Source organism: Xiphophorus couchianus, chromosome 1, assembly GCF_001444195.1.
Source record: "Xiphophorus couchianus chromosome 1, X_couchianus-1.0, whole genome shotgun sequence".
In the NCBI taxonomy this organism is placed as follows: domain Eukaryota; kingdom Metazoa; phylum Chordata; class Actinopteri; order Cyprinodontiformes; family Poeciliidae; genus Xiphophorus; species Xiphophorus couchianus.
This window is the reverse complement of record NC_040228.1, coordinates 15,217,185-15,237,980: the sequence shown is the minus strand read 5'-3', so window position 1 is coordinate 15,237,980 and position 20,796 is coordinate 15,217,185. Positions and strand designations below refer to the sequence as shown.

The 20,796-nt window shown below is 46.9% G+C and overlaps 1 protein-coding gene across 8 annotated transcripts in view; it reads left to right on the top strand.

Moving 5' to 3' along the window:
- kmt2d (lysine (K)-specific methyltransferase 2D) overlaps positions 1 to 20,670 on the top strand; it is a 38,204-nt gene extending 17,534 nt beyond the window's left edge. For 7 of the 8 annotated variants that reach the window (XM_028012148.1, XM_028012313.1, XM_028012569.1 and 4 more), the window contains exons 31-55: positions 272 to 322; positions 401 to 2,023; positions 2,113 to 2,289; positions 2,644 to 2,783; positions 3,282 to 5,038; positions 5,116 to 5,248; positions 5,907 to 5,988; positions 6,077 to 6,143; positions 6,222 to 6,454; positions 6,878 to 9,676; positions 10,097 to 10,246; positions 10,324 to 10,488; positions 10,566 to 10,713; positions 10,788 to 10,869; positions 10,962 to 11,134; positions 11,242 to 11,366; positions 11,454 to 11,589; positions 12,345 to 12,466; positions 12,553 to 13,930; positions 15,100 to 15,236; positions 15,411 to 15,541; positions 15,719 to 16,004; positions 17,264 to 17,337; positions 17,417 to 17,525; positions 17,620 to 20,670. In XM_028012148.1, the coding sequence (XP_027867949.1) occupies positions 272 to 322; positions 401 to 2,023; positions 2,113 to 2,289; positions 2,644 to 2,783; positions 3,282 to 5,038; positions 5,116 to 5,248; positions 5,907 to 5,988; positions 6,077 to 6,143; positions 6,222 to 6,454; positions 6,878 to 9,676; positions 10,097 to 10,246; positions 10,324 to 10,488; positions 10,566 to 10,713; positions 10,788 to 10,869; positions 10,962 to 11,134; positions 11,242 to 11,366; positions 11,454 to 11,589; positions 12,345 to 12,466; positions 12,553 to 13,930; positions 15,100 to 15,236; positions 15,411 to 15,541; positions 15,719 to 16,004; positions 17,264 to 17,337; positions 17,417 to 17,525; positions 17,620 to 17,712 (10,371 nt within the window). In that variant the 3' untranslated portion in view covers positions 17,713 to 20,670. The remainder of the gene's footprint in view (positions 1 to 271; positions 323 to 400; positions 2,024 to 2,112; positions 2,290 to 2,643; positions 2,784 to 3,281; positions 5,039 to 5,115; positions 5,249 to 5,906; positions 5,989 to 6,076; positions 6,144 to 6,221; positions 6,455 to 6,877; positions 9,677 to 10,096; positions 10,247 to 10,323; positions 10,489 to 10,565; positions 10,714 to 10,787; positions 10,870 to 10,961; positions 11,135 to 11,241; positions 11,367 to 11,453; positions 11,590 to 12,344; positions 12,467 to 12,552; positions 13,931 to 15,099; positions 15,237 to 15,410; positions 15,542 to 15,718; positions 16,005 to 17,263; positions 17,338 to 17,416; positions 17,526 to 17,619) is intronic. The other variant, XM_028012399.1, reaches the window with a different exon arrangement.
- The last annotated feature ends 126 nt before the right edge of the window (positions 20,671 to 20,796 follow it).

Below are 20,796 nucleotides of genomic sequence, written 5' to 3'. Positions count from 1 at the left end.
AACCTTAGTGGTTACACAGGTCGTTCTTGTTATAAAAAAGAGAACTTTTACAGTGTATTTTTCATAATACACAGCATTTGAACCAGTTTATTTTATTTTGTAGTCAGTCACTTGATGCTTGTGAACTCGTATTGGAAAGGGAAACCATATATTGACTTAAATAACCCCATTCCTAAATTGCGAATATTTTAATCTCTTGACAATTTTGTTTAGTTTTACTAAGTAAAAAAAAAAAAATTAATTAATTAACGGGAATATTTTCCCATTGTAGCAAAAGGCCAAAGACAACCGAGCAGCACAGAGGATTAACAAGGCACAAAAGGCAAGTTACATTTTCATCATTCACCTGTATCATGCGTAAATCCCTACCTTCTTTAACTTTGTGTTGTTGAAATTACAGCAGGCAGAGAGTCAGGTGTGCCGCCCTGTCAAGACGGAGGCAGTGCGTCCTAAAGGGGAGCGGCCGACTCTACACCTCCACATCCCGCCCCCCTCAGGCTCCACATCCATCTCTTCCCACCCGAGCTCTGCAGACAGCCCCTATTCCTTTCCTCCTGATTCGGGGTCATCTTCTGTATTTTTCTCAGATGGAGCTCTTAAGACCCCGTTGTCAGCTGAAAGCCGGACTGACCCCCTGGCTAAACTTCCTCCCCAGTCACCCCTTTCTCACTCGCATCCGAGCACACCCTTCTCCCATACTGGGGCCAGCCCTCTGCAGGCCTCTTCCTCAGGTTACCCCGCTTCCGGCCCACAGGGTCCTCCTCAGGGACGGCCAGACAGCCTCAGCCTTTTTGACATGCAACCAGGAACTCCTGGAACCCCTAGACGGGCCCAGCACGTTGATCCATACTTCAAATCACAGCTGCAGCAACAACAACAGCAGGGTCTCCTCCTACATTCGCAGCAGGGCTCACAGGAGGCCTTAGGTCCTTCTGGAAGTCCCCATTCACGAGGCCCCAGCCTTGGGGAGTCACCGGTCTTCTCACCACTTCACAACACTCAGCATGTAGACCCTTTCAGAGGCCAGCCAGGGATGGGACGGTCAGACTTTGGTTCATCTCCATCGCCGTCTGCCGTGGCTTCCTCGCCTGTCAGTACAGGACAGCACAGAGCTGAGTTTAGTGCACCTTCTCCTCGATCTTCTGTTGCAGGAAGACTGGAGCTTTCCACTGGGTCTCCATCGGGAATGCTGGAGGCTGGGGATGGTCTATTCAAGGCCCCCATGACGCCTCGAATGCACCAGGGAGACGGTGGACCGCCTCATCCAGGAGCTTCCCCGAACCATCCTTCAGAGGGCTACCGCCAGTCTCCCTCCCATAGTTTCTCTGACCCTCACTCTCACCCGCAGGTTACCCCCAGACCGCAGTCAGGTGACAACTGTGGTCTGGGAGCCCAGAGACACCCAGCTACCCAGCAGGATCAGGGTCATAGAGTCCCCTCCAGTCCACAGTCCCAGGGTAGTGTCCCGTCTCCCCACACTCCTGGTGGCCTGTCCTCCGACCCATATGCTGTCCAGTCTCCGGCTACTCCTCGTTTCCAGTCCCCAGACCCTTGTTCCAGGCCACCTTCTAGACCACAGTCCAGAGACCCCTACGCTGCTCTCCACAAACCTCCTCGCACTCCCTCTCATTCCTCCGAGGGAACTGGAAACTACAAAACATCGCCTCATCCCAACCAGCCCCCTCCTGGTCATCCCAACAGTAGTTCCGCTGTGGACCCACTCTCTGGAAAACCCGCCTTTAATCGCAGCCCCAGCACGGGGTCTTACCTAAGCACCCAGCAGCAGAGCCCAGTTGTCCCAGGTCAGCCTCAGCAGACCCAGCCTCAGCTGACCCAAGGAGCAGACACCCTTGGTTCCAGGGCAATGCCTGGTTCTGAATCCCAGGAACTATCTTCTGTTCACCCTCCAGAGCTGCCTCATCAGCCGGCTGTGCAAGGCGCACAAGAAATGCCGGACATCTCAGCTGTGCAAGAACCTTCGCTAGTTGGACTGAGCTCATCTGAACTGGAGAAGTACAAGCAGGTATCAGAACTCTCAGAATCTGTTGTTTAAAAGTCAGTCGGTGCACGTCTTCTCTTTTGTAAACCACTGCTTGCGTTTTGTTTCAACAGCGGCAAAAGCTGAGGGACTTTATAATCAGGCAGCAAAGGCAGAAGATTACAATCAAACAGGAGAAAGAGGCTGCAGCTGCTGCAGCTGCTGGAAACGCTTCCCCAGGCTGGTCTGGAGGGGAGATGGGAGCTTTTCAACAGGATAAGACCCTCAGAGCTCCTCCACCTTACCCACAGGTAAACCTTCTGCAGTAATTACACAAGAAAGACACATTGTGATGATATTGTATTGTTGCAATATCATTAATGGCTACAATGACACAGTCACTATGGTGTGAAGAATTGAAAGCATGTAGCACATAGACAGCAGGGGCAGATCTGTCAGCTATTGTGTGGATAATATCAGATGGTTATCTTCTTAATTGTTGGGAGAGAAATGGGAACTGATTGTTGTTGGGTTTTTTTTACTTTGACGTGGCAAAATTTTTTATAAAACAATTAAGTTAACCTAACCATTCACAGAAAGATTTGATAGTATAAAACAAACAAGAATAAATAGACTGTACATTTAACTAGCTTTGCTTCGTTTAGGACCGTGTTGCTGCTGTTCCCTCTGAGGCTCAAGTTTCTGTTCCTGGGAAGATGCCCGTGGTCGGAGGAGGCATGGATGATAAGCTCATTCGCCCACCGCCTACAGGAACAGCTGCCATTATGGATACAAGTGGACTCAGGCAAGCTCTGTTATAAAGTAGAATCTTCAGTAATGTTGCTGTTATGTAATACCATTAATGACAATTTGAAAGCTGACCTTTAAAGCTTTGATTCTCTACCTCAGAAGTGGGCTAAAGAGAGCTACGTTGGGCTTGCGTTTTGAATGCTAAAATAAAACTTGATAAGGAAAAGAACAAACAGTTAGAATAAACGTTCATTTTATACAGAGAGCTTCATGTTATATTTATATTGTAAGAAATACTACTTTTAAATAGTTTTTTGTAATGTCAAAAAGGGGAAAGTGGAAGAAATTTTTAGCTGTTCTGTTTTCTTGGGTGGGGCCATAAAACAATAACGATATCTATCACAATCAATATCAAACGGCTGGATGGCTGACCTTGCGCCCTGAGCACCGGGCTTAGCAAGTTTTCTGGGGGAAACACTGACCTAAAAGTTAGTTAACTATTGTAGGTTTATCTCATGGTTTTCCAACTAACCTATATATTTGTCTCTTACAGGCTTCCAGGGTCCATCAGACCTCCTGGTATGTTTAGCCGTCCACCATTCCCTCCTCAATGGCAACCCCAGGGTCCAGGTCAAAGAAGATTACCCCAGCCTGGCCTTGAAGCGATGGGCATTAGACAGAACCTAAACCCTGGCGTTAACATGCAGGGCATGGAGAACCCACACACCATGATGCCAGGACACGGAGGCGAAAACCTGCAGACACTGGGTCAAGGCCCCCCACCCCAATTCATTGAACTGAGACACAACTCACAAAGGCTCCCCCTACGGCCTCAGTTTATACCTAGAGCACCCCAGCAAAGACCACGTCTCTTTGTCCAGCAACAGGATTTGGCTGCGTCTTACTTCCAGCAGCATCCCATAGCTCAAGCTGGAGGGATGCAAGCAGATGGAAGTGGCGTCTCGCAGCTGGGGGTACCACAGGGTGCTATGTCCGTCCCAGGTTTGCTACCTTCACAGACCACCGGAACAGTATCCCAACAGCCCCACTTGCAGACTCAGGCAGCCGTTTCCAAATCTGGCATGCAAAGTACCGAGCAACAGAGAGTTGGACATCAAGGATTGGTGACGGACCCTCCGCCTGCGAGTGTAGGGCCCTGCGAGGAACTGCCAGAGCCGGACCTTGAGGGTCTAGGTGACGGATCGGGGGATGGCGGCGTGGAAGATGAAAATGATCTGACTCTCGACTTGGATCCTGACAAAGGAGACGATGACTTAGGCAACTTGGACAACTTGGAAACCAACGACCCGCATCTGGACGATTTGTTAAATGGTGACGAGTTTGACATCCTAGCTTACACCGACCCCGAACTGGATCAGGGAGATCCCAAAGATGTCTTTTCAGACCAGCTGCGGCTGGTAGAAGCAGAGAGCGAAACACCTTCATCGGTTGCTGGATCTACTCGCTGTAAGGTTGAAGACAGAGCTAAAGATGAGCCGGGGCAGAAGTGTTTAATGCTTTCCCAGAAGGATTCTGCTTCCACAGTCCCACCTGTTGCAGAAAGTGCTGATCATTCTAAAGTCAAAGTAGAGAACAAATGTCTCACCCCTCAGCTGCAAGCGGGACAATCTGTAGTCAAAAATGAAATGAGAGAGGCTGTATCGATACTTCTCGGAGGGACCGCATCAACAGCTAAGACAGAGCAAAAGGAAACCCAGCAAGCCTGTCTCAGTTCTGTAAGACTCGGTAGACTTCAGTACTCCATGTCCGGACAAGGGGATCCATTTTCCCCTGGTGCCCCACATGGAGACATGGGGGACGATCCTCTGGGGCTGCCAGATGTCGGGGGCCAGCACTCTCCTGCAGTAGACCTGGCAAAAGTAGAGAGCTCTTTAGATGGCGAATTGCCTCTTCTCATCCAAGACCTCCTGGAGCACGAAAAGAAAGAACAGCAGAAGCAGCAACAGTTGAGTTCCCTTCAACAGAGCGGCATCCCCGCTCATTTTCCTGGCCTCTCAAGTCAACATCCAAACCCGCAGGGAACCGAGCAACTGATTCTGCAGCATCAGCCTCGTCCACCGGCACAGGGAATGATGGAACAAACGGCAATGGTGCCGCGTGCTCCACACATGATACAGCAACAGCAGAGGATGATGGGGCCGGGAGTGGTGCCTCACCCTCAAATGGCAATGGCTCACCAGCAAGCCATGATGAGGACAGGGCAGCCAGGAATCCACGCAGGCCTCGGCCATCAGCCTCAACCGGTGGTTAAGCAATCACCGCTGGCCAACAACTTCTTCCCAGATAAAGGTGAGCACAACGACTGGGCACCAAGCAGTCCGTTATGTAAAGTTTTGTTTTTGTTGATCGTGAAATTTATCACCTAGTTGCAGATTTGGATAAATTTCCCGCGGATGACATCATTGATCCCATTGCCAAAGCAAAGATGGTGGCTCTGAAGGGGATTAAAAGAGTCTTGGCGCAGGATCCGACTATGGTTGTTCCTCCTGGGATCAACAGGTATTTTTGACTTGATTTGTCTTAGGAGCTTTTCACAATAAGTACCACTTAAGGTAAAGTGAAAAAAAACTGTCCCAATAAATACAGTACCTTTCAAGAATTGATAGTTCTTCATAATCTTCATACTTTTTCATATTTTGTCATCTTACTACCACAAGCTTCAAATTCAGTCAGATTAGAAGAGGCATGACTTTTTTTTTTTCTTTTTTCTTTTTGCCTCTGAGTTGCTGGACACTGACTAGGCCATTCTAACTCATGAATATGCTTTGATATAAACTCCTCCATTGTAGCTCTGGCTGGATGTTTGGGGTTGCTGTCATTTTGCAGTCTCAGCTCTTCTTCCAGTATTCCACTGTATTTGGCAAAATCTATCTTCCCATCAGCACTGACCAGCTTCTCTGTCCCTGCTGATGAAAAACATCCCCATAGCACAATTCTGCCACCACCATGTTTCAACATGGGGCTAGTTTTTTTTTCTCATGTTTGCTGTGTCTCTTACTTGGCTTTTAGCCAACTACAAGTGGGACTTCTTGTAGCTTTCTTCTAGTCAGGCCAGATTTTGGAAGTTCATGTCTCTGAATACCTGAATTTCTGGATACAGCTGTGGTCAGAGGTAGTAGCTGGTAACTTACAATGTTTTCATTTGATTTTTTTTAAGGCAACAAGTTTCTCTGCTTGCCCAGCGGCTGGCCTCTGCACCTGGCACAGATCCTGCTCAGGCTGCACCCGGACCGCCAAAGGTATTCACTTGTCTATAAAGAAAACACACATTATTTGGACAATAACTTTTCATCCAAATTATCATTAACAATCTCTGTCCTTGTTCAGGAGGGAGAAACAAGTGATCCCGTTCAGTCAAGACCCAATCCTCCTCAGTTTGTGCAAGGAGTCATCAGTATGTTTTACATGCAGTATGAGTTTGAGATGCACAAGTTATCTTGTGCGCGAGCTACAGTTTCCTCTTCTGTTGCAGATGATGCAGAGCAGCACCAGTACGAAGAGTGGCTCCTTCACACCCAACAGCTTCTCCAGATGCAGCTGAAAATTTTGGAAGAGCAAATCGGTGTTCACCGAAAGTCACGCAAAGCGCTTTGCGCCAAGCAGCGCACGGCGAAGAAAGCTGGCAGGGAGTTCGCAGAGGCCGATGCTGAGAAACTGAAGTTGGTCACCGAAGAGCAAAGCAAAATTCAGAAACAGCTCGACCAGGTTTGCAGAATAAAATCCCTGGATTTCACATCAGACAGCTAAACTGTTGTAATATGTATGATTGATTGTTGAAATAATTGTCAACTAATCTAGTAATCGATTAATTATCAACTGGAGTAGTCAAAAAGACTAGTTGATGAAAAACAAAACATATTCACTGTAGTAATTAAACCAAAACTGTGCAAAAAATATTGTCATTTTGCATTTAAGATAAAAATATATTTTTCTGTGAACAGATTTTAGCCAAAGCTGCACAGGCAGCAATTTTAGCTTCACCCAGTTCTAATTTACTAAAGGAATGCTATGTTACTACATTTTAGGCAATAAAATCTTTGTTTTCTCATATAAATAATAATTGATTATTAAAATAATCTTCAGTTTCAGTCCTGACATATAATAATGCTTATAAATATTCTCTTGTAGGTCCGCAAGCAGCAGAAGGAGCACACCAACCTTATTGCAGAGTACAGAAGCAAACAGCAGCAGCATCAGCAGAGCTCCGGTCTGCTGAACCCAGCTCATCCTACTCAAGGCGGACCCTCTCACATGTTTCCTAAGGTCCCAGGGCAAATGATGATGGGCCAGCAGGGGGCAGCAGTAATGGGGCAACACCCTGGCATGATGCCTCTGCGGATGCCCCAAGGCCAGCCCTTCATGGGGGGTCCGCAGCAGCAGCTTCCGGCTGCTCTCGGAGCTCCTGGTCCCAGAGTTCCGGGTCCCTCTGGAACTCCGGCTGGGTTTTTCCCCCAGGGCGCCCCGGTACAAGGGGCGGACCCCCGGCTTCTTCAAGAAAGGCAGCTTCAGCATAGGATGCAGATGGCAAAGCTCCAGCAGCAGCAGGCGATGATGTGTCAACAAGCGATGCCACACCCGAACCAACAACCCGGTCTAATCCCTCAGTCGCAGCCGGGCATGATGGGAAGTCAGCTCATGGCGCAGCATCAAGCAGGCACTCAGCAGGGAATAATCGCCAACCAGGCAAATCAGCAGAGCATGGTGCAGGTTCAGCAAGGCATGGTGGGAGGTCAGCCCGCTGCGCCACCAGGACAGCCCATCCAGCCTGCGGCCATGATGGCAGCTCAGCCGAGGCTGATGGTTAATCAACAACCGAGGCCCCAGCTGATGATGGGCCAGCAGGGCGTCTCCGGGCCCCTGGGTCACCCTGGACTCCGGGGAGCCCCGGCTCAGCAGCAGCAGCAACAGAATATCCTTGCTCAGCGCATGCTTGCATCTCAGCAGCAAATGGCCCAGCAGAGACAAGTGACGCCAATGGTTAGTCAGTCCGGCCAGGACCAGGGTGGGCACTCGCAGCCCTCCACCCCACAGATGGGCTCCTCACCTTCAGCAAGGAGTAACACGCCGCAGCCGCAGGGATCTGCCGACGGCCAGAACTCAGCAGCCAAAGACGGAGGGATCTTGAGTCCTGATTCAAGAACTCCGCCACAGCAGAGTGGACCTTCTAATCCCAGTCAGAGCTCACAGCAAGGCTCAGTAAATAACCCGCTGGACCAGGGCCGCCAGCAACAGAATCAGATGTATTTAACTCAGCATCACCATTCAAATTCTCAATCTGTCCACGAACAACAAGCTGGTGGGACTGTGAACCAGCAAACCGGAGTCGTTCAACAACAGCAGCAGCATCAACTTCCTGTTGGTGTCCAGAGGCAAGGCTCTGTCTGCGCTGACAAACCCAGCTTGATGAGTGTAAAAGAGGAGGGCAAACCCGTCGATTTCCTCACCCAACAACAACAACAAAATGCTGCGCAAAAACCACAGGAAGCAGGCATGCAACAGCAGATGATGCCTCCGAATAATCCCGGCCAGGCTCCTCCCACTGCGATGGGTATGAACCTGCAGCAGCAAGCCCTGATGGCGCAGCAGCAGAAGCAGCAAGCCATGATGGGCATGCTGAGAGCTCAGCAGCAAGGGATGATGCCACAGAGACCCGGGGTCCCACCAGCGCAGATCCGCGCTACCATCAACATCCCAGCCATAATTGCCCAGAATCCTCAGCTGCGCAATCTTCCCCCAACTCAGCAGATCCAACACATCCAGGCTCTGATCGCGCAGAGGCAACTCCATCAGGGTCAGATGCTGCGGATGCCCGTTGGCCAGGGTCCACCGGGTCAACTGAGAGCCCAGGCGCCGCAGGGCGGGCAGCAAATGATGGGGATGGAAGCCAATCAGATGCCTTATGGAGGCAAACCCGGAGCTCTGGCCGGTCAGCAGCAGCCGGGCATGTTTGGCCAGCGACCTGCGGTCGCTTCTCAGGTGCAGCAAGGAATGATGGTCACAGGCCAGCAGCCGCAAGCAGGGGAGCTGATGCAGCAGCAGCAGCAGCAGCAGCAGCACATAATGAGAGGTCATCTACCGATGCCACATTCCCCGATGGAGCAGAACCGCATGCTGAGGCCAAATTCTCCACGGCAACCCCATGTCAACTCCCCCGGAGATCCACAGCGGCACGTGTTCAATCAGCCCCTGCGACCCCCCACTCCCACCCAGACGCAGCAGCAAGCGTTAATGGCCGCCGCAGCGGGACGCGTCCCGGGTTCCCCGTCGCACGCTTATTCTCCCAGAGGTCCGTTTGGGATGAGCCCCGCACACCCAGCCTCGCCCTACTCCTCTCACGCCTCCTCGCCTTCGGTCGCCGACAACAGAGCGGGGAGAGGCAGTCCATTCAGCCAGGTCAAGGCCTCTCCACTCAGGTCACCTGGAGCCAGGAGTCCACTTGATTGTCCAGGGATGAAAGTAGAGAGTCAGGCGTCGAGTGGTGAGCCGCCTCAGACGGCCCCAACTACGCCCAACGGGCCACAGAGAGGCATGAGCGTCCAGCAAGAGTTGAAGCAGGTCACAGAAAGCTACACTCAACAAGGGGAGCAATGTAGGATCCCGATACAGAACATAAAGCAGGAACCGAGGGAGGTTCAGTGTGACGGCTCCTCGGAGGCGCATCCTGGGGTGATAAAGAGAGAAACCTTGGGCGAAACCGTTTCCGCTGGGAACAACACAAGCTTTATTAATACCGGAAATGTGCCGGAGACCCAAGGTCCCAGAACCGAGACGGGACAGCAGCTGCTGCAGAAGCTGCTAAAAACCAAGAACCTCCAGCTGAATGCGCAGAGGCCCTCCGAAGGCATCCACAGTGAGATCAATGGCCACATCAACAGCAAACTGGCCATGCTGGAGCAGAAGCTTCAAGGGACACCACGTAATATGGAGGTAATATTTTGGATGATTTGGAAATATTTGTAAAGTGAGCATTCAGGTCCCCACTAACAAAAGTCTAGAGTGTCTAGTTGGACAATGGCAAATTAAAAAAGTAAAACTCAATGTCAAATTATAATACATTTGGTACCAAGTTCAGGTAGATGTTCCATATTTTGAGGGAGATTTCTTATATTTACCAGCAGCAAGTTTTAATGGAAAAAATCAGTCTATCCATTGCATTCATTTCCTTCAACGTACAGAGACACTGGTGCATCCACATGTACCCAGTTATAGCTTTCTTTGCCCCTACTGATTTCCTCAGTCCACATAAATGGACCACAGTGAAATTGCAAATGCACGTTTTAACAAATAAACTGTTTCCACTTCCTCGTTCAGAGCGAAATATATCTCCTGTCTTTTCAAACTTCCCAGGATCTGCAGTCTCTAACTAAAAGGGCTCCAGTACAAAAGCCAAAGCGCATCAACAAGCCACCTGGAGGCGGAGGGCCAAACTCACGGAAGAAGAACAAAAAGGAGGATGTTGGGAAAAGCGCTGAAACCCTAATAAAACAACTCAAACAGGTAAACCCGGCTTATACTGCATCTCCTAAATGACGGACTCCTAACATGTGGAAACCTAATGAACCTTTTCCCACCAGGGTCTGTCTCTGCTGCCGTTGATGGAGCCCTCGATTAGCGCCAGCTTGGATCTCTTTGCTCCTTTCGGCAGTAGTCCAGCCGGCGGAAAGGACCAGCTGAAGGGATCGTTTGGAAACGCAGTTCTGGACAACATCCCAGACTACTACTCTCAGTTACTCACCAAGGTATTACAAGGCTACACTAAACTCACACTTTGTGACATCAAGAAGAAAGTCCTAAACATAATTGTTTGTACCTGCAGAGTAACCTCAGCAACCCTCCAACACCGCCCTCCTCCCTGCCGCCGACTCCACCTCCATCGGTGCAGCACAAGCTGCTGAATGGGGTGACTGCTGGCGAGGAGCTCCCTGACAGCCAGAAGGACACTGACGCAGCAGAAAAGCCGATGGGTAATTACTGTTCATGTTTTAGGAAGTTCATACTGGATTCTACACACGCTTCATTTCTATACCGTCGTCTTCAGATTCTGCAGCAGAGGAGGTGAAAAGCGTAGACATCCTGGCGGCCCTCCCCACGCCGCCGCACAACCAGAACGAGGACATCAGGTACAACCGTTCATATCGCTTCTAGTTCTCCATCAGGTGAAGGAGTGTTGTTTTGGAAAGAGCTGATGAAGTGGAGTGTGTCGTCCCGGTAGGATGGAAAGCGATGATGAGGACACTCCGGAAACCATCATTCCCGCGTCGTCGCCAGAGAGTAACTTAGGAGACGTAAATCCACGTTTTCCTCACCTGCTGGAGCCTAAAGAGGAGGAGACAGAGAGAGCAATATCTCCCATCATACCCCTCATACCTCGCACCGCCATTCCAGGTATCAAGCGGCGTCTTCATTGTGACATCACACGTAAAGATTACCAAAACAAATTGTTTAGAGGCTTTGCAGGAGTGTAGTAAGGAAGCTTTTCACTTATTTTGCAGCATTCCCAGAAAACAAACCATTTGAAGCACCTGATGGCAAGACCGTTTCCATGCCCAACCATTGGGACAAGACCAAAAGTAATGAGGTGTCTGTTACCTTGACGATGTCATCCGCTGCAGCCAAGGTAATAGTTCACAGCCAAATTTTTTTCCTAGATTTCTTTTAAGTTCAAATTTAGCTAAAACTTAACACTGACACTTTCTGTCTACAGAAACTTAATCATGTAATGATGGCGATGGCTCAGCTGCTCAGCATTAAAATGCCAGGTACTTACGAAGTCACGTACCCTCCGCAAATCCCTGAGCTGCCTGGAGTGGAAGGGACAGAGAAAGGACCTGGTCACTCAGGTGAGCGTTTTATGTCTTTCAGGAGAAAATGTTATTTATTTTTTTCATTTCCAGATCATATTCCTGAATGAGTTGCTTTCAGATTAAATTCTAGAATTGAATAGAGCTGCACAGTACTGACAGGATTCAATAATTGGTGACTGTTATATTCCCTGCGCCACACATTCAAACTGTCCTTGCCAGTAATTTATCGGGCCAGATGGATAATCTTTCAATGTCTAATATGCCAGCATCTGAAGTGGCTCTTAGTATCTAAGATGCTTAGAGGGAATAAAAGAGAAAGATGCTGCAATGCAGCCGCAGATTTAAGCACACTTTGCTCTTGCTGATGACAGTGTTGAAACGGTAAACATTAATCACAAATCAGCCTCGTTTTGAAATTAGTTTGGAAGATTTTCTTTGCTATTATGTTAAAACAAAGAGGTCCGGTTCATATTTTAATTAAATCATTTCAATCGCACAGAGATTCATATTAACTCATTCTAGTTTGATTGCCTGCAATACATTGTATTTGTTTGGTACACCCAAACGATGAATCCATAGGTTTACATATGTTTTGATTAATCATATATTCCTTTGACCCATTTTAATGTTGAGCGAACTTCTTGACTGAGCAGATTTATGATTTAGATTTTGATAGAATGTTTTGTTAACAGAACGGTGCAACAACTGTGAGATTGTTTTCAGGTGTGCCACATTTGGTTAATTAGCTGATAGATTAGCACTGCTAATGTCAACATTGTTTTGTTTTCTAGGGGCATTGTGCACAAAGGATAGCACTTCCCTCAGTCAGGATGAGTGGCTGAGGCAGTTTGATGTTTCTCTCCCAGGCTGCACGCTGAAGAAACAAGTAGACATTTTGGCACTTATTAAGCAGGTTTGGCATCGTTGTTCTCCTTTAACTTTTTCGTAGGACATTGTTCCCAAAAAGCTGCAGATTTTACTTGTGCATCCTTCTTGCAGGAGTTCCAGGAGACGGACGACAAACCGGCACAGCACTGTTACACGACCAACGTCAGCGATCTGGACGTCCGCCATCTTCCTGTTATACCGCTGGAGGAATCTCCACCTCCTTCACCTTCTCCTCCTCAGCCTCCTCCAGCTCTACCAGTCACCGGCGAAGAAGCCGAATCACCCAAAAGGTCTGCGTCTCCGACTCCTCCGTTCACCAGCCCAGTCTGTGTCCAAACTAAGACCAAGTCTGAACAGGACGCAGTTTCTGCCATCAGCGTTCCTCCTCAGCCAGCGAATGTGTCAGAAACCGAAGTTCCTGCTTCGGTGTTGAACACTGAACCGTCTTTGGAACAGTCTGATCCCACCGCGTCACATGAGGATGGTATAAGTCCCGTTGTGAAGGAGGAAGAGGAGGAGAACTGTGTTACTAAGCCGGCCCACTCTCCTAAAGACTCCCCCATCGCCATGGACTCGTCTCCTAAAGCCATGAAGCAGCGCAGGCCTCTGTCACCCGACGAGGAAGTGGCACACCCCAAATTGAAAAAATGGAGGGGCATTCGCTGGAAGCGCCTTCAAATTGTCATCACCATACGGAAGGGTGGCTCCAAGAAAGAGACCAGCCGGGAAGTGTCGGAGTTGATGGACCGCCTGCGCATCACCCTCCGACCCGAAAAGCTGCCCCGGGACAAACGCAAATGCTGCTTCTGCCACGAGGAAGGGGACGGCGCCACGGACGGGCCGGCGCGGCTGCTCAACATAGACGTGGACCTGTGGGTGCACCTCAACTGCGCACTGTGGTCCACCGAGGTGTACGAGACGCAGGGCGGCGCTCTGATCAACGTGGAGGTCGCCCTGCGCCGAGGGCTGCGGACGCTCTGCGCCTACTGCCAGAAAACCGGCGCCACCAACAGCTGCAACAGGCTGCGATGCCCAAACGTCTACCACTTCGCCTGCGCCATCCGGGCGCGCTGCATGTTCTTCAAGGACAAGACCATGCTGTGCACCCAGCACAAGCTGAAGGGCCCCAGCGATGACGAGCTCAGCACCTTTGCCGTCTTGCGCCGCGTCTACATCGAGCGGGACGAGGTGAAGCAGATCGCCAGCATCCTGCAGCGCAGCGACCGCATCCACCTGTTTCGCGTCGGCGGGCTCATCTTTCACGCAATCGGCCAGCTGCTGCCCTCCCAAATGGCTAACTTCCACTCGCCCACCGCCATCTTCCCCGTTGGCTATGAGGCCACGCGCATCTACTGGAGCACGCGCGTGCCCAACAAGCGCTGCCGCTACCGCTGTCGCATCGGCGAGGACGACGGCCGCCCGCTGTTTGAGGTGCGCGTCCTGGAGCACGGCATGGAGGACCTGCACTACCGTGACACTACTGCTGAGGGTAACAACCACGGTCTCATTCAGAGCATTGCTAAAGTATTCATACCACTCATATTTTTTATTTTTTGCCATGGAAGAAGAAAAGAGAATGTTTCTTTTTTTTTTTTTTTCATTTAGATTTTACCTAGACAAAGTAGTGCATAAGGTAAAGGGTAATGAAAATGATTAATTAATTAAGTCTGAAAAGTGTGTTGGGCATTTGTATTTAGCCACATGAGTCAATATGTTGCCAAACCATCTTTTTATACCAGTAACAGCTACAAGTCATTTAGTCTTTATTCTTGTGATGGATTTCCAATAAGATGATCTGGACTTGGACTGGGCCATTATTAAGATTTGCATCCCACGGTACGATGCTGCCATGTTTCATTATAGGGACGGTGATCAGTGTTTTATTTTTTTAGTGTACAGTTGATCCCCAGTATTCATGGAGGGACCACAACCTTTCTCAGAAAGCTATAATCCGTAAATGCTTCACCCTCCCTCTAAAACACTTAGAACTACTTAGTTTAATTGTAAAGCACTAAATATGCTTTATTATGCTTTAATAAATAGAAACTGTTCTAGCACTACCGCAGAAGCTAACAGCTACAGTTATCCTAATCTCCGCTCTTTGGGGGAAACAGCCAATCAGTGCCAAGGACAATCAATGTCACTCCTGGATTGGTTGCTTTGCAAATGCCAACCAATAACACATTAATTGGCGTCATGTCCAGGTGTTTCAGCTTCCCTTGCTGCGATGTCTCTTGAATATTTTAGATATTCTTTACGAAACAATTCACAGACAGGCAGAAATTGTGGTTTAACGTAGCTCTGCTGTAAGCCGTTGTACAACCTGAGGCCTTAATAGAACAACTGTTTCATGCTGAGACAAAACCAACAGGTTAACTCTTTACCAAGAGCCCTGTAAAGCAGATCAGTTATTGCTGATTTTTAAAAAAAAAATTTGGCTACATACACTCCACATTTCTCACGGTTTTATGCGTGGTAAAACTTAAGAAAAAAAGCATTAATCACTCTCCTACTTTACAATGATGATGGTTTCTGTTGTAATGTGGCAAAATGTGAAGAAGTGAATTCTTCAGCAAGGCTCTGAATATGCAATTTATTGAAATTAAGCTTGAGATACTTTGCTGTCATGCAAGTAAAATCGCCCCCCTCGTTCCGCAGGAATCTGGGACCGCATCGTTCAGCAGGTGGCTAAACTCCGAGATGATTCATCCATGTTGAAGCTGTTCACTGAACATGTGAAGGGAGAGGAGATGTACGGACTCACCGTCCACGCTGTCATGCGAATCACTGAGTCGGTAAGAATCTGTTCCCCCTTGCCTCCACCCTCCGTTTTGCTCCGACGGTGACTCATTGTTGATCTGAGGGTGACAGACAGCGCCAGACAAAATCCCAACACCATAGCCGCCACGTTTTAGAGAACTGTTTTGTCAGATCCGACGTGACTGAAAGCTGCTTTCTTAACGCTTCAGCTGCCTGGAGTTGAGAGCTGCCAGAACTACCAGTTCCGATACGGCCGACACCCTCTGATGGAGCTCCCACTCATGATAAACCCCACAGGCAGCGCTCGCTCTGAGCCAAAGGTTGCCACACAGTGCAAAAGGTAAAAAAAAAAGCCTCATGAGCTGCTCTAAAATCATAACAGAGGAAGATGCTAGTTCCTTTTTCCCCATCGTCATTAGTTTTCTTTCAATCATGTTAAAGTCAGTCCTAAAATACCTCCAGGATCACACACGACTTAAATCACAAAGCGCTCATCGTTTTCTCTCTCCGTCCACAGGCCTCATACTCTAAACAGCACCAGCGTCTCCAAGGCCTACCAGAGCACCTTCACCGGGGAGCTCAACACTCCGTACAGCAAGCAGTTCGTGCACTCCAAGTCCTCCCAGTATCGGCGACTGAAGACGGAGTGGAAGAACAACGTCTACCTGGCGCGGTCTCGCATTCAGGGCCTGGGGCTGTACGCTGCCAAGGACCTGGAGAAGCACACCATGGTCATCGAGTACATCGGCACGGTCATACGCAACGAGGTGGCCAACCGCCGCGAGAAGATCTACGAGTCACAGGTAGCCCAAAGCTTCATGGGAGGTCATGGAACGGCTTTTGTTTAGAAGACGTACCAAGCAAATATCAATTATTTCCAGTTTCTTAAAACATTTGTTTCCCACTGTAAGCAGTCTTTAATTTCTCTTATTATATGTTATAGGCAAGAGGTGACGTCACACTCTGTGTGTGAGAGAGAATTTAGTGTGAAATAGTGTTTTATCATTCTAAATGACTTTGAGCTGACATTTTAAACCGTCCTTCACACGTTGTATAAAGGGATTAGTGAAGCTAGCATTAATAAATGTAAAAAAAAAGAATATCCTTACTTAGCTTAGGTCTGAATTACGCAAAAGACTTTCACCATGTTCCATAAGAGACGGAGTATACAACTAAACTCTGCGGCCTTTCTGTTCTCTGCTGGTGTTTTCTCCAATTTGTCCCCAGGTTTTATTGACAGTGGGATCAGGGTTTCCCCCCAGAAAACTTGCGAAGCCCGGTGTTTGGGGCACCGAGGTTTTGTATCGAAAGATGTTAAGTTGACAAGAAATGTAGAATATTTCTGGGTAGTTATGTTACTGGAAGTCATTGCCAGCTGTACTGAAAGCCACAACGATAGAATCTTAAAAACAACAAATAAAAGAAAATAAAAAATACAATTAAAATGAATATCAATTATTTGCACTTCTGTTAAATCCAAATTAAGTCATCAGTTAGTGGATCTAAAAACGCAATATGATGCTGATCACATTTAGAACCGGCCCAAAACATAAATGGGCTAAGAGAATATCAATGCTCTTAGTTCATTGAGCATTTTCACCAGGGGGCTCAATGAGGCCCCCCGGCCCCCCCAGGGCCTGTAATACATTGGGGGAAAACCCTGGGGATATTTTCTACTTGATTGTTCCTTTTCATACCCCGAAAAAAACTACAGACGTTTAGCTGAAGGCAACTGTGTAGCAGCCTGAATCCACAGTCGACACTTTATTTTTCCTTTTATAGATCCTTAGTCTATTTGTTTATCACATCACTACCACTCGCGTATGCTGCGCTCACTGGTCGGGAACAGACAGGATTTTTAGGTTTTCAATCAATCTCTCGCTTTTCAAGGCCAATAAAGTGGTTATTAGCTGCGTTGTTGGTGCATATAGAATGTATTTGTATTAATGCCACTCCTTTTTGCCGTTAATTATATTATTTTACTTCTATAAAGAGCTTTATATTGAGGGAGTGTAGTACATTATTGTCCTGCTGGAACGGTAAAGCTTCGTTTTCGTCGTAGAACCGAGGGATCTACATGTTCCGCATCAACAACGAGCAGGTGATCGATGCCACCCTAACCGGCGGTCCGGCGCGGTGAGTATCGATCGAGTAAAAATTTTAAAAAGCTTCAAAGTTTTTGTTGCCAACTTCTATCTTTTTTCCGGCCCCCCAGCTACGTGAACCATTCCTGCGCCCCCAACTGCGTTGCTGAGGTCGTGACCTTCGACAAAGAAGACAAGATCATCATCATTTCCAGCCGCAGGATCCCCAAAGGAGAAGAGGTGAGCTGAGATGCACTTGTTCCCATTCCCGCTGCTCGTTGTGTAAGAAACGGCAGCATTTTCGCTTTCTCATTCTCGTTTTCCTCACCTCCAGCTGACGTACGACTACCAGTTCGACTTCGAAGACGATCAGCACAAGATCCCCTGCCACTGCGGGGCCTGGAATTGCCGAAAGTGGATGAACTAGCCCGGAGGAAGCGAAATCGGGAGAGTGGCCCTCGCTGCTGCCACAACACTCCTGCGCCAAAGCCTTTGAATCCTACATCGCCAGTGCATAAGCTGTTCTGAAAAGACATGGAGGAAGGCAGTCCTCTGCTAATAAAAGACTATAAAGTGTTGACATCTTGTAGCCAAAGGTCTGAAGAGCATTAATCATTAAAAAAAAAAAAAAAAACAACCAATCACTTTACAGAAAACAGTTCGATGAGGGAAGGGGCGAGGGTTCTAACTGATGATTGGATAGTGACCCCACTCCTCCACCCTCCACCTCCGCCCTAATCTACTGTCTACCTTCTATAAGCTCGCAGTGGCTGGAAAACAATCCTCAACTCCACCAAATGATTCTGACCCTCCGCTCTCTCAGCACCGGCAGACCGGAGCTTTTGACAAGAAGCCATGTCCAGACACCGAGAGCGAACTTACGGAAAGCATTTTCACGTTTGCAGTCGGACCTATCTCCTGTCCCCCGCCCCTCCTCCCTCTCGACCTCCCAGGAAACGGCACTTTCCCCTTAAAAAGTCCTCGTCGACAACACGGACATTGGCTCGCTAGACAATCTTGACGTAAGAACTGTACACGGATCGACGGAATGAAAATTCAGATGCTGTTCATCTGCGGCTCCAGGCGGCCCAAGGTCGGGGTTGGTTTGACACAGTCTACCTCACTGATTTAGCGGGAAATGACTGCTTTGTATTAAAAAAAGGAAAAATGACAAAAAAGAAAAATACTGTTAACTGCTACTGTGGATTTACTGTGGGGGAGGGGTGTGTTTTTAACGGGCGTAGCCCTTCTCAGACAAGCAGGGAATCTAAAAGCAGCAGATTTGCTCTGTCTACTCTATGCTGATGTTGATTTACAATAATAAGGAGCCAACGTTGTTATTATTAAACATGGATTATTTATACAGAGGAATATATCAGTTTTGATAAGATATTTCGTTAGAAAAATCAAAATTGGAAGCGTAAAAGGGCGTCATAAATGCCACCAGCCCATATGGGGAATATTAATTTCCCGTTTTTTTGTTGTTTTTTTTTTTTCTTTGTAAATGCATCTCAAAAGTCATATTAGCTTTGTGAAAGCACAATAAATCCACCTCTTCACTCGCTAAAATGGTGTGAATGAACTTTGCGTAGTGGATCCGTATTAACCAAGTAAAACCCTCCACCTTCCCGTCGCTTTTAGCGGAGCCAGTGGATGCATGACTACTGTCCCATTCAGTGCTTTCTTTTAATTCCCTCAAGACGACACAATCGCTTCACGCACCTCAACCAACCAACCGGCGAATCATGTCTCTTCCTCTCTGTTATTTAATGGACTGTTTTTTAAAACTTTACTGTAATTAAGTCTTCCTCTGCCTGAGTCCAGCCTGCAGTGTTTCTATGCCTCCTCTCTCCCCACCCCACACACACACTTCTCTCTCAATAGAGTGCATACTTTTAACTTCCTCCCAGTGCTGGTACTGTCTTATTGAGGCTGAACTGGTGGCAGGGAAAGACTTATTGGAATAAAAAAGGGGCATTTGTTTTCATTTCTGTGTAAAAAAAAAAAAAAATAAAAATAAAGAAAATGAAAGTCTTTAAAGGGAGCTTTACTAAAACTCCGCCTTCCTATATGACTTTGATCCCTCTTTCCTCCCCCAACCTAAGACCTCACATGATTTTAAAAATGCAAAAGTTGTACAAACTGTATATATCGTATATGCATTAGAGGGGGAGGGAGGAGAGCGGCTCTTTATCCGACCCCCTTTGTAATCAATAAAGGCGAAAGTGCTGAAAATAATAAAACGAGAAAAAAAAATCAACCACTGGATATCATTTTAACAAAGCTGTACATAAATATAAATATATGTAAAATTTGCAAACTTAATATCTTTATGTATATGAACCAGAGTGGTTTTTTTTTGTTTTTTTTGCATTTACCTGTTTTTCTATTAGTGGTTTTTTTGTTTTGTTTTGTTTTTTTGCTATAAGCTCCTAGAGGCGAGTTTGTAGAGACGGAGGGAAAACAAAGCCGAGGCGATTACTGAGCTGTGCTAAAGAATTATTTTTTTTTTTTTGCATAAAGCAGTACAATGGTGCATAGCATTTGTATTTATGTATTGTTTTATTTTTGTCCTTTTTTTTTTTTCTTTTTTTTTCTTTGGTTTGTGTTTATTTATGCTACTGCTTGTTGACTACCAAAACCTTTCCAGTAAACAGTCAGAATTGGATCTATATAGTCTTGAATGGAAAAATCTTGAACTTCCTAGAATATTGTTTGTGGTTTGCTTTTTTGAATATCTTCCCTATAGAAGTGAATGTGTTGGTAAACCTTGTGAAATGGTTCCTTGGCCTCATGTATGTTTATTGTAATACTCAAAAGTTAACCCCATACTTAACCTGGTAATGAATTGCACTCTCATTGTATAACAGAGACCTTCTCTAAAGTGGTAGATATTGATCAAGTATCTCAAACAGTGATACATATATATGGATATAAATATATATATATAAATATATTTTTTGGTATGTTTCTATTTCAAGGGAAGACCATGATGAGACGACACGTGCTCACTGGATTTTAGCCGAATTAATTTTTAACTTCTCTGAATTAATTTAAGTTCTCTGCAGATCTTTTAATTTAATAACGTTTGCTCAAATCGAAGGTTTTTTTTAAACCTCGCCTTTTTAAAATAAGAGAAAAAAAAAAGATATTGCATCTGTACAGCAGAGATACTTTTAGGGAATACGAATAAATATAATGATCATTTTTATTGTATGTGGCATGTTTTGTATGGATATTCTTTCCAAAATGTACATATTTTTTTCAGGACGCCAGAGGTTGCATCTCTTTATATACTTGTTTCCCCACTTCCCCCTTTGCCCTTCATCTACTTTTTGTCTGCTTTTGTTTCATGGAAAGGAAAATAAAATGCATTTTAAATATGTGTCCGTTTCTCTGTTAGTTACAGAACAGATGTTGGAAAATATATTTAGCGTCCTTTATAATTTATCATTTTTGCAAAACAAAAGGTCCGACAGGAAATAATCTGAAAATATTCTTCCACTTTTTC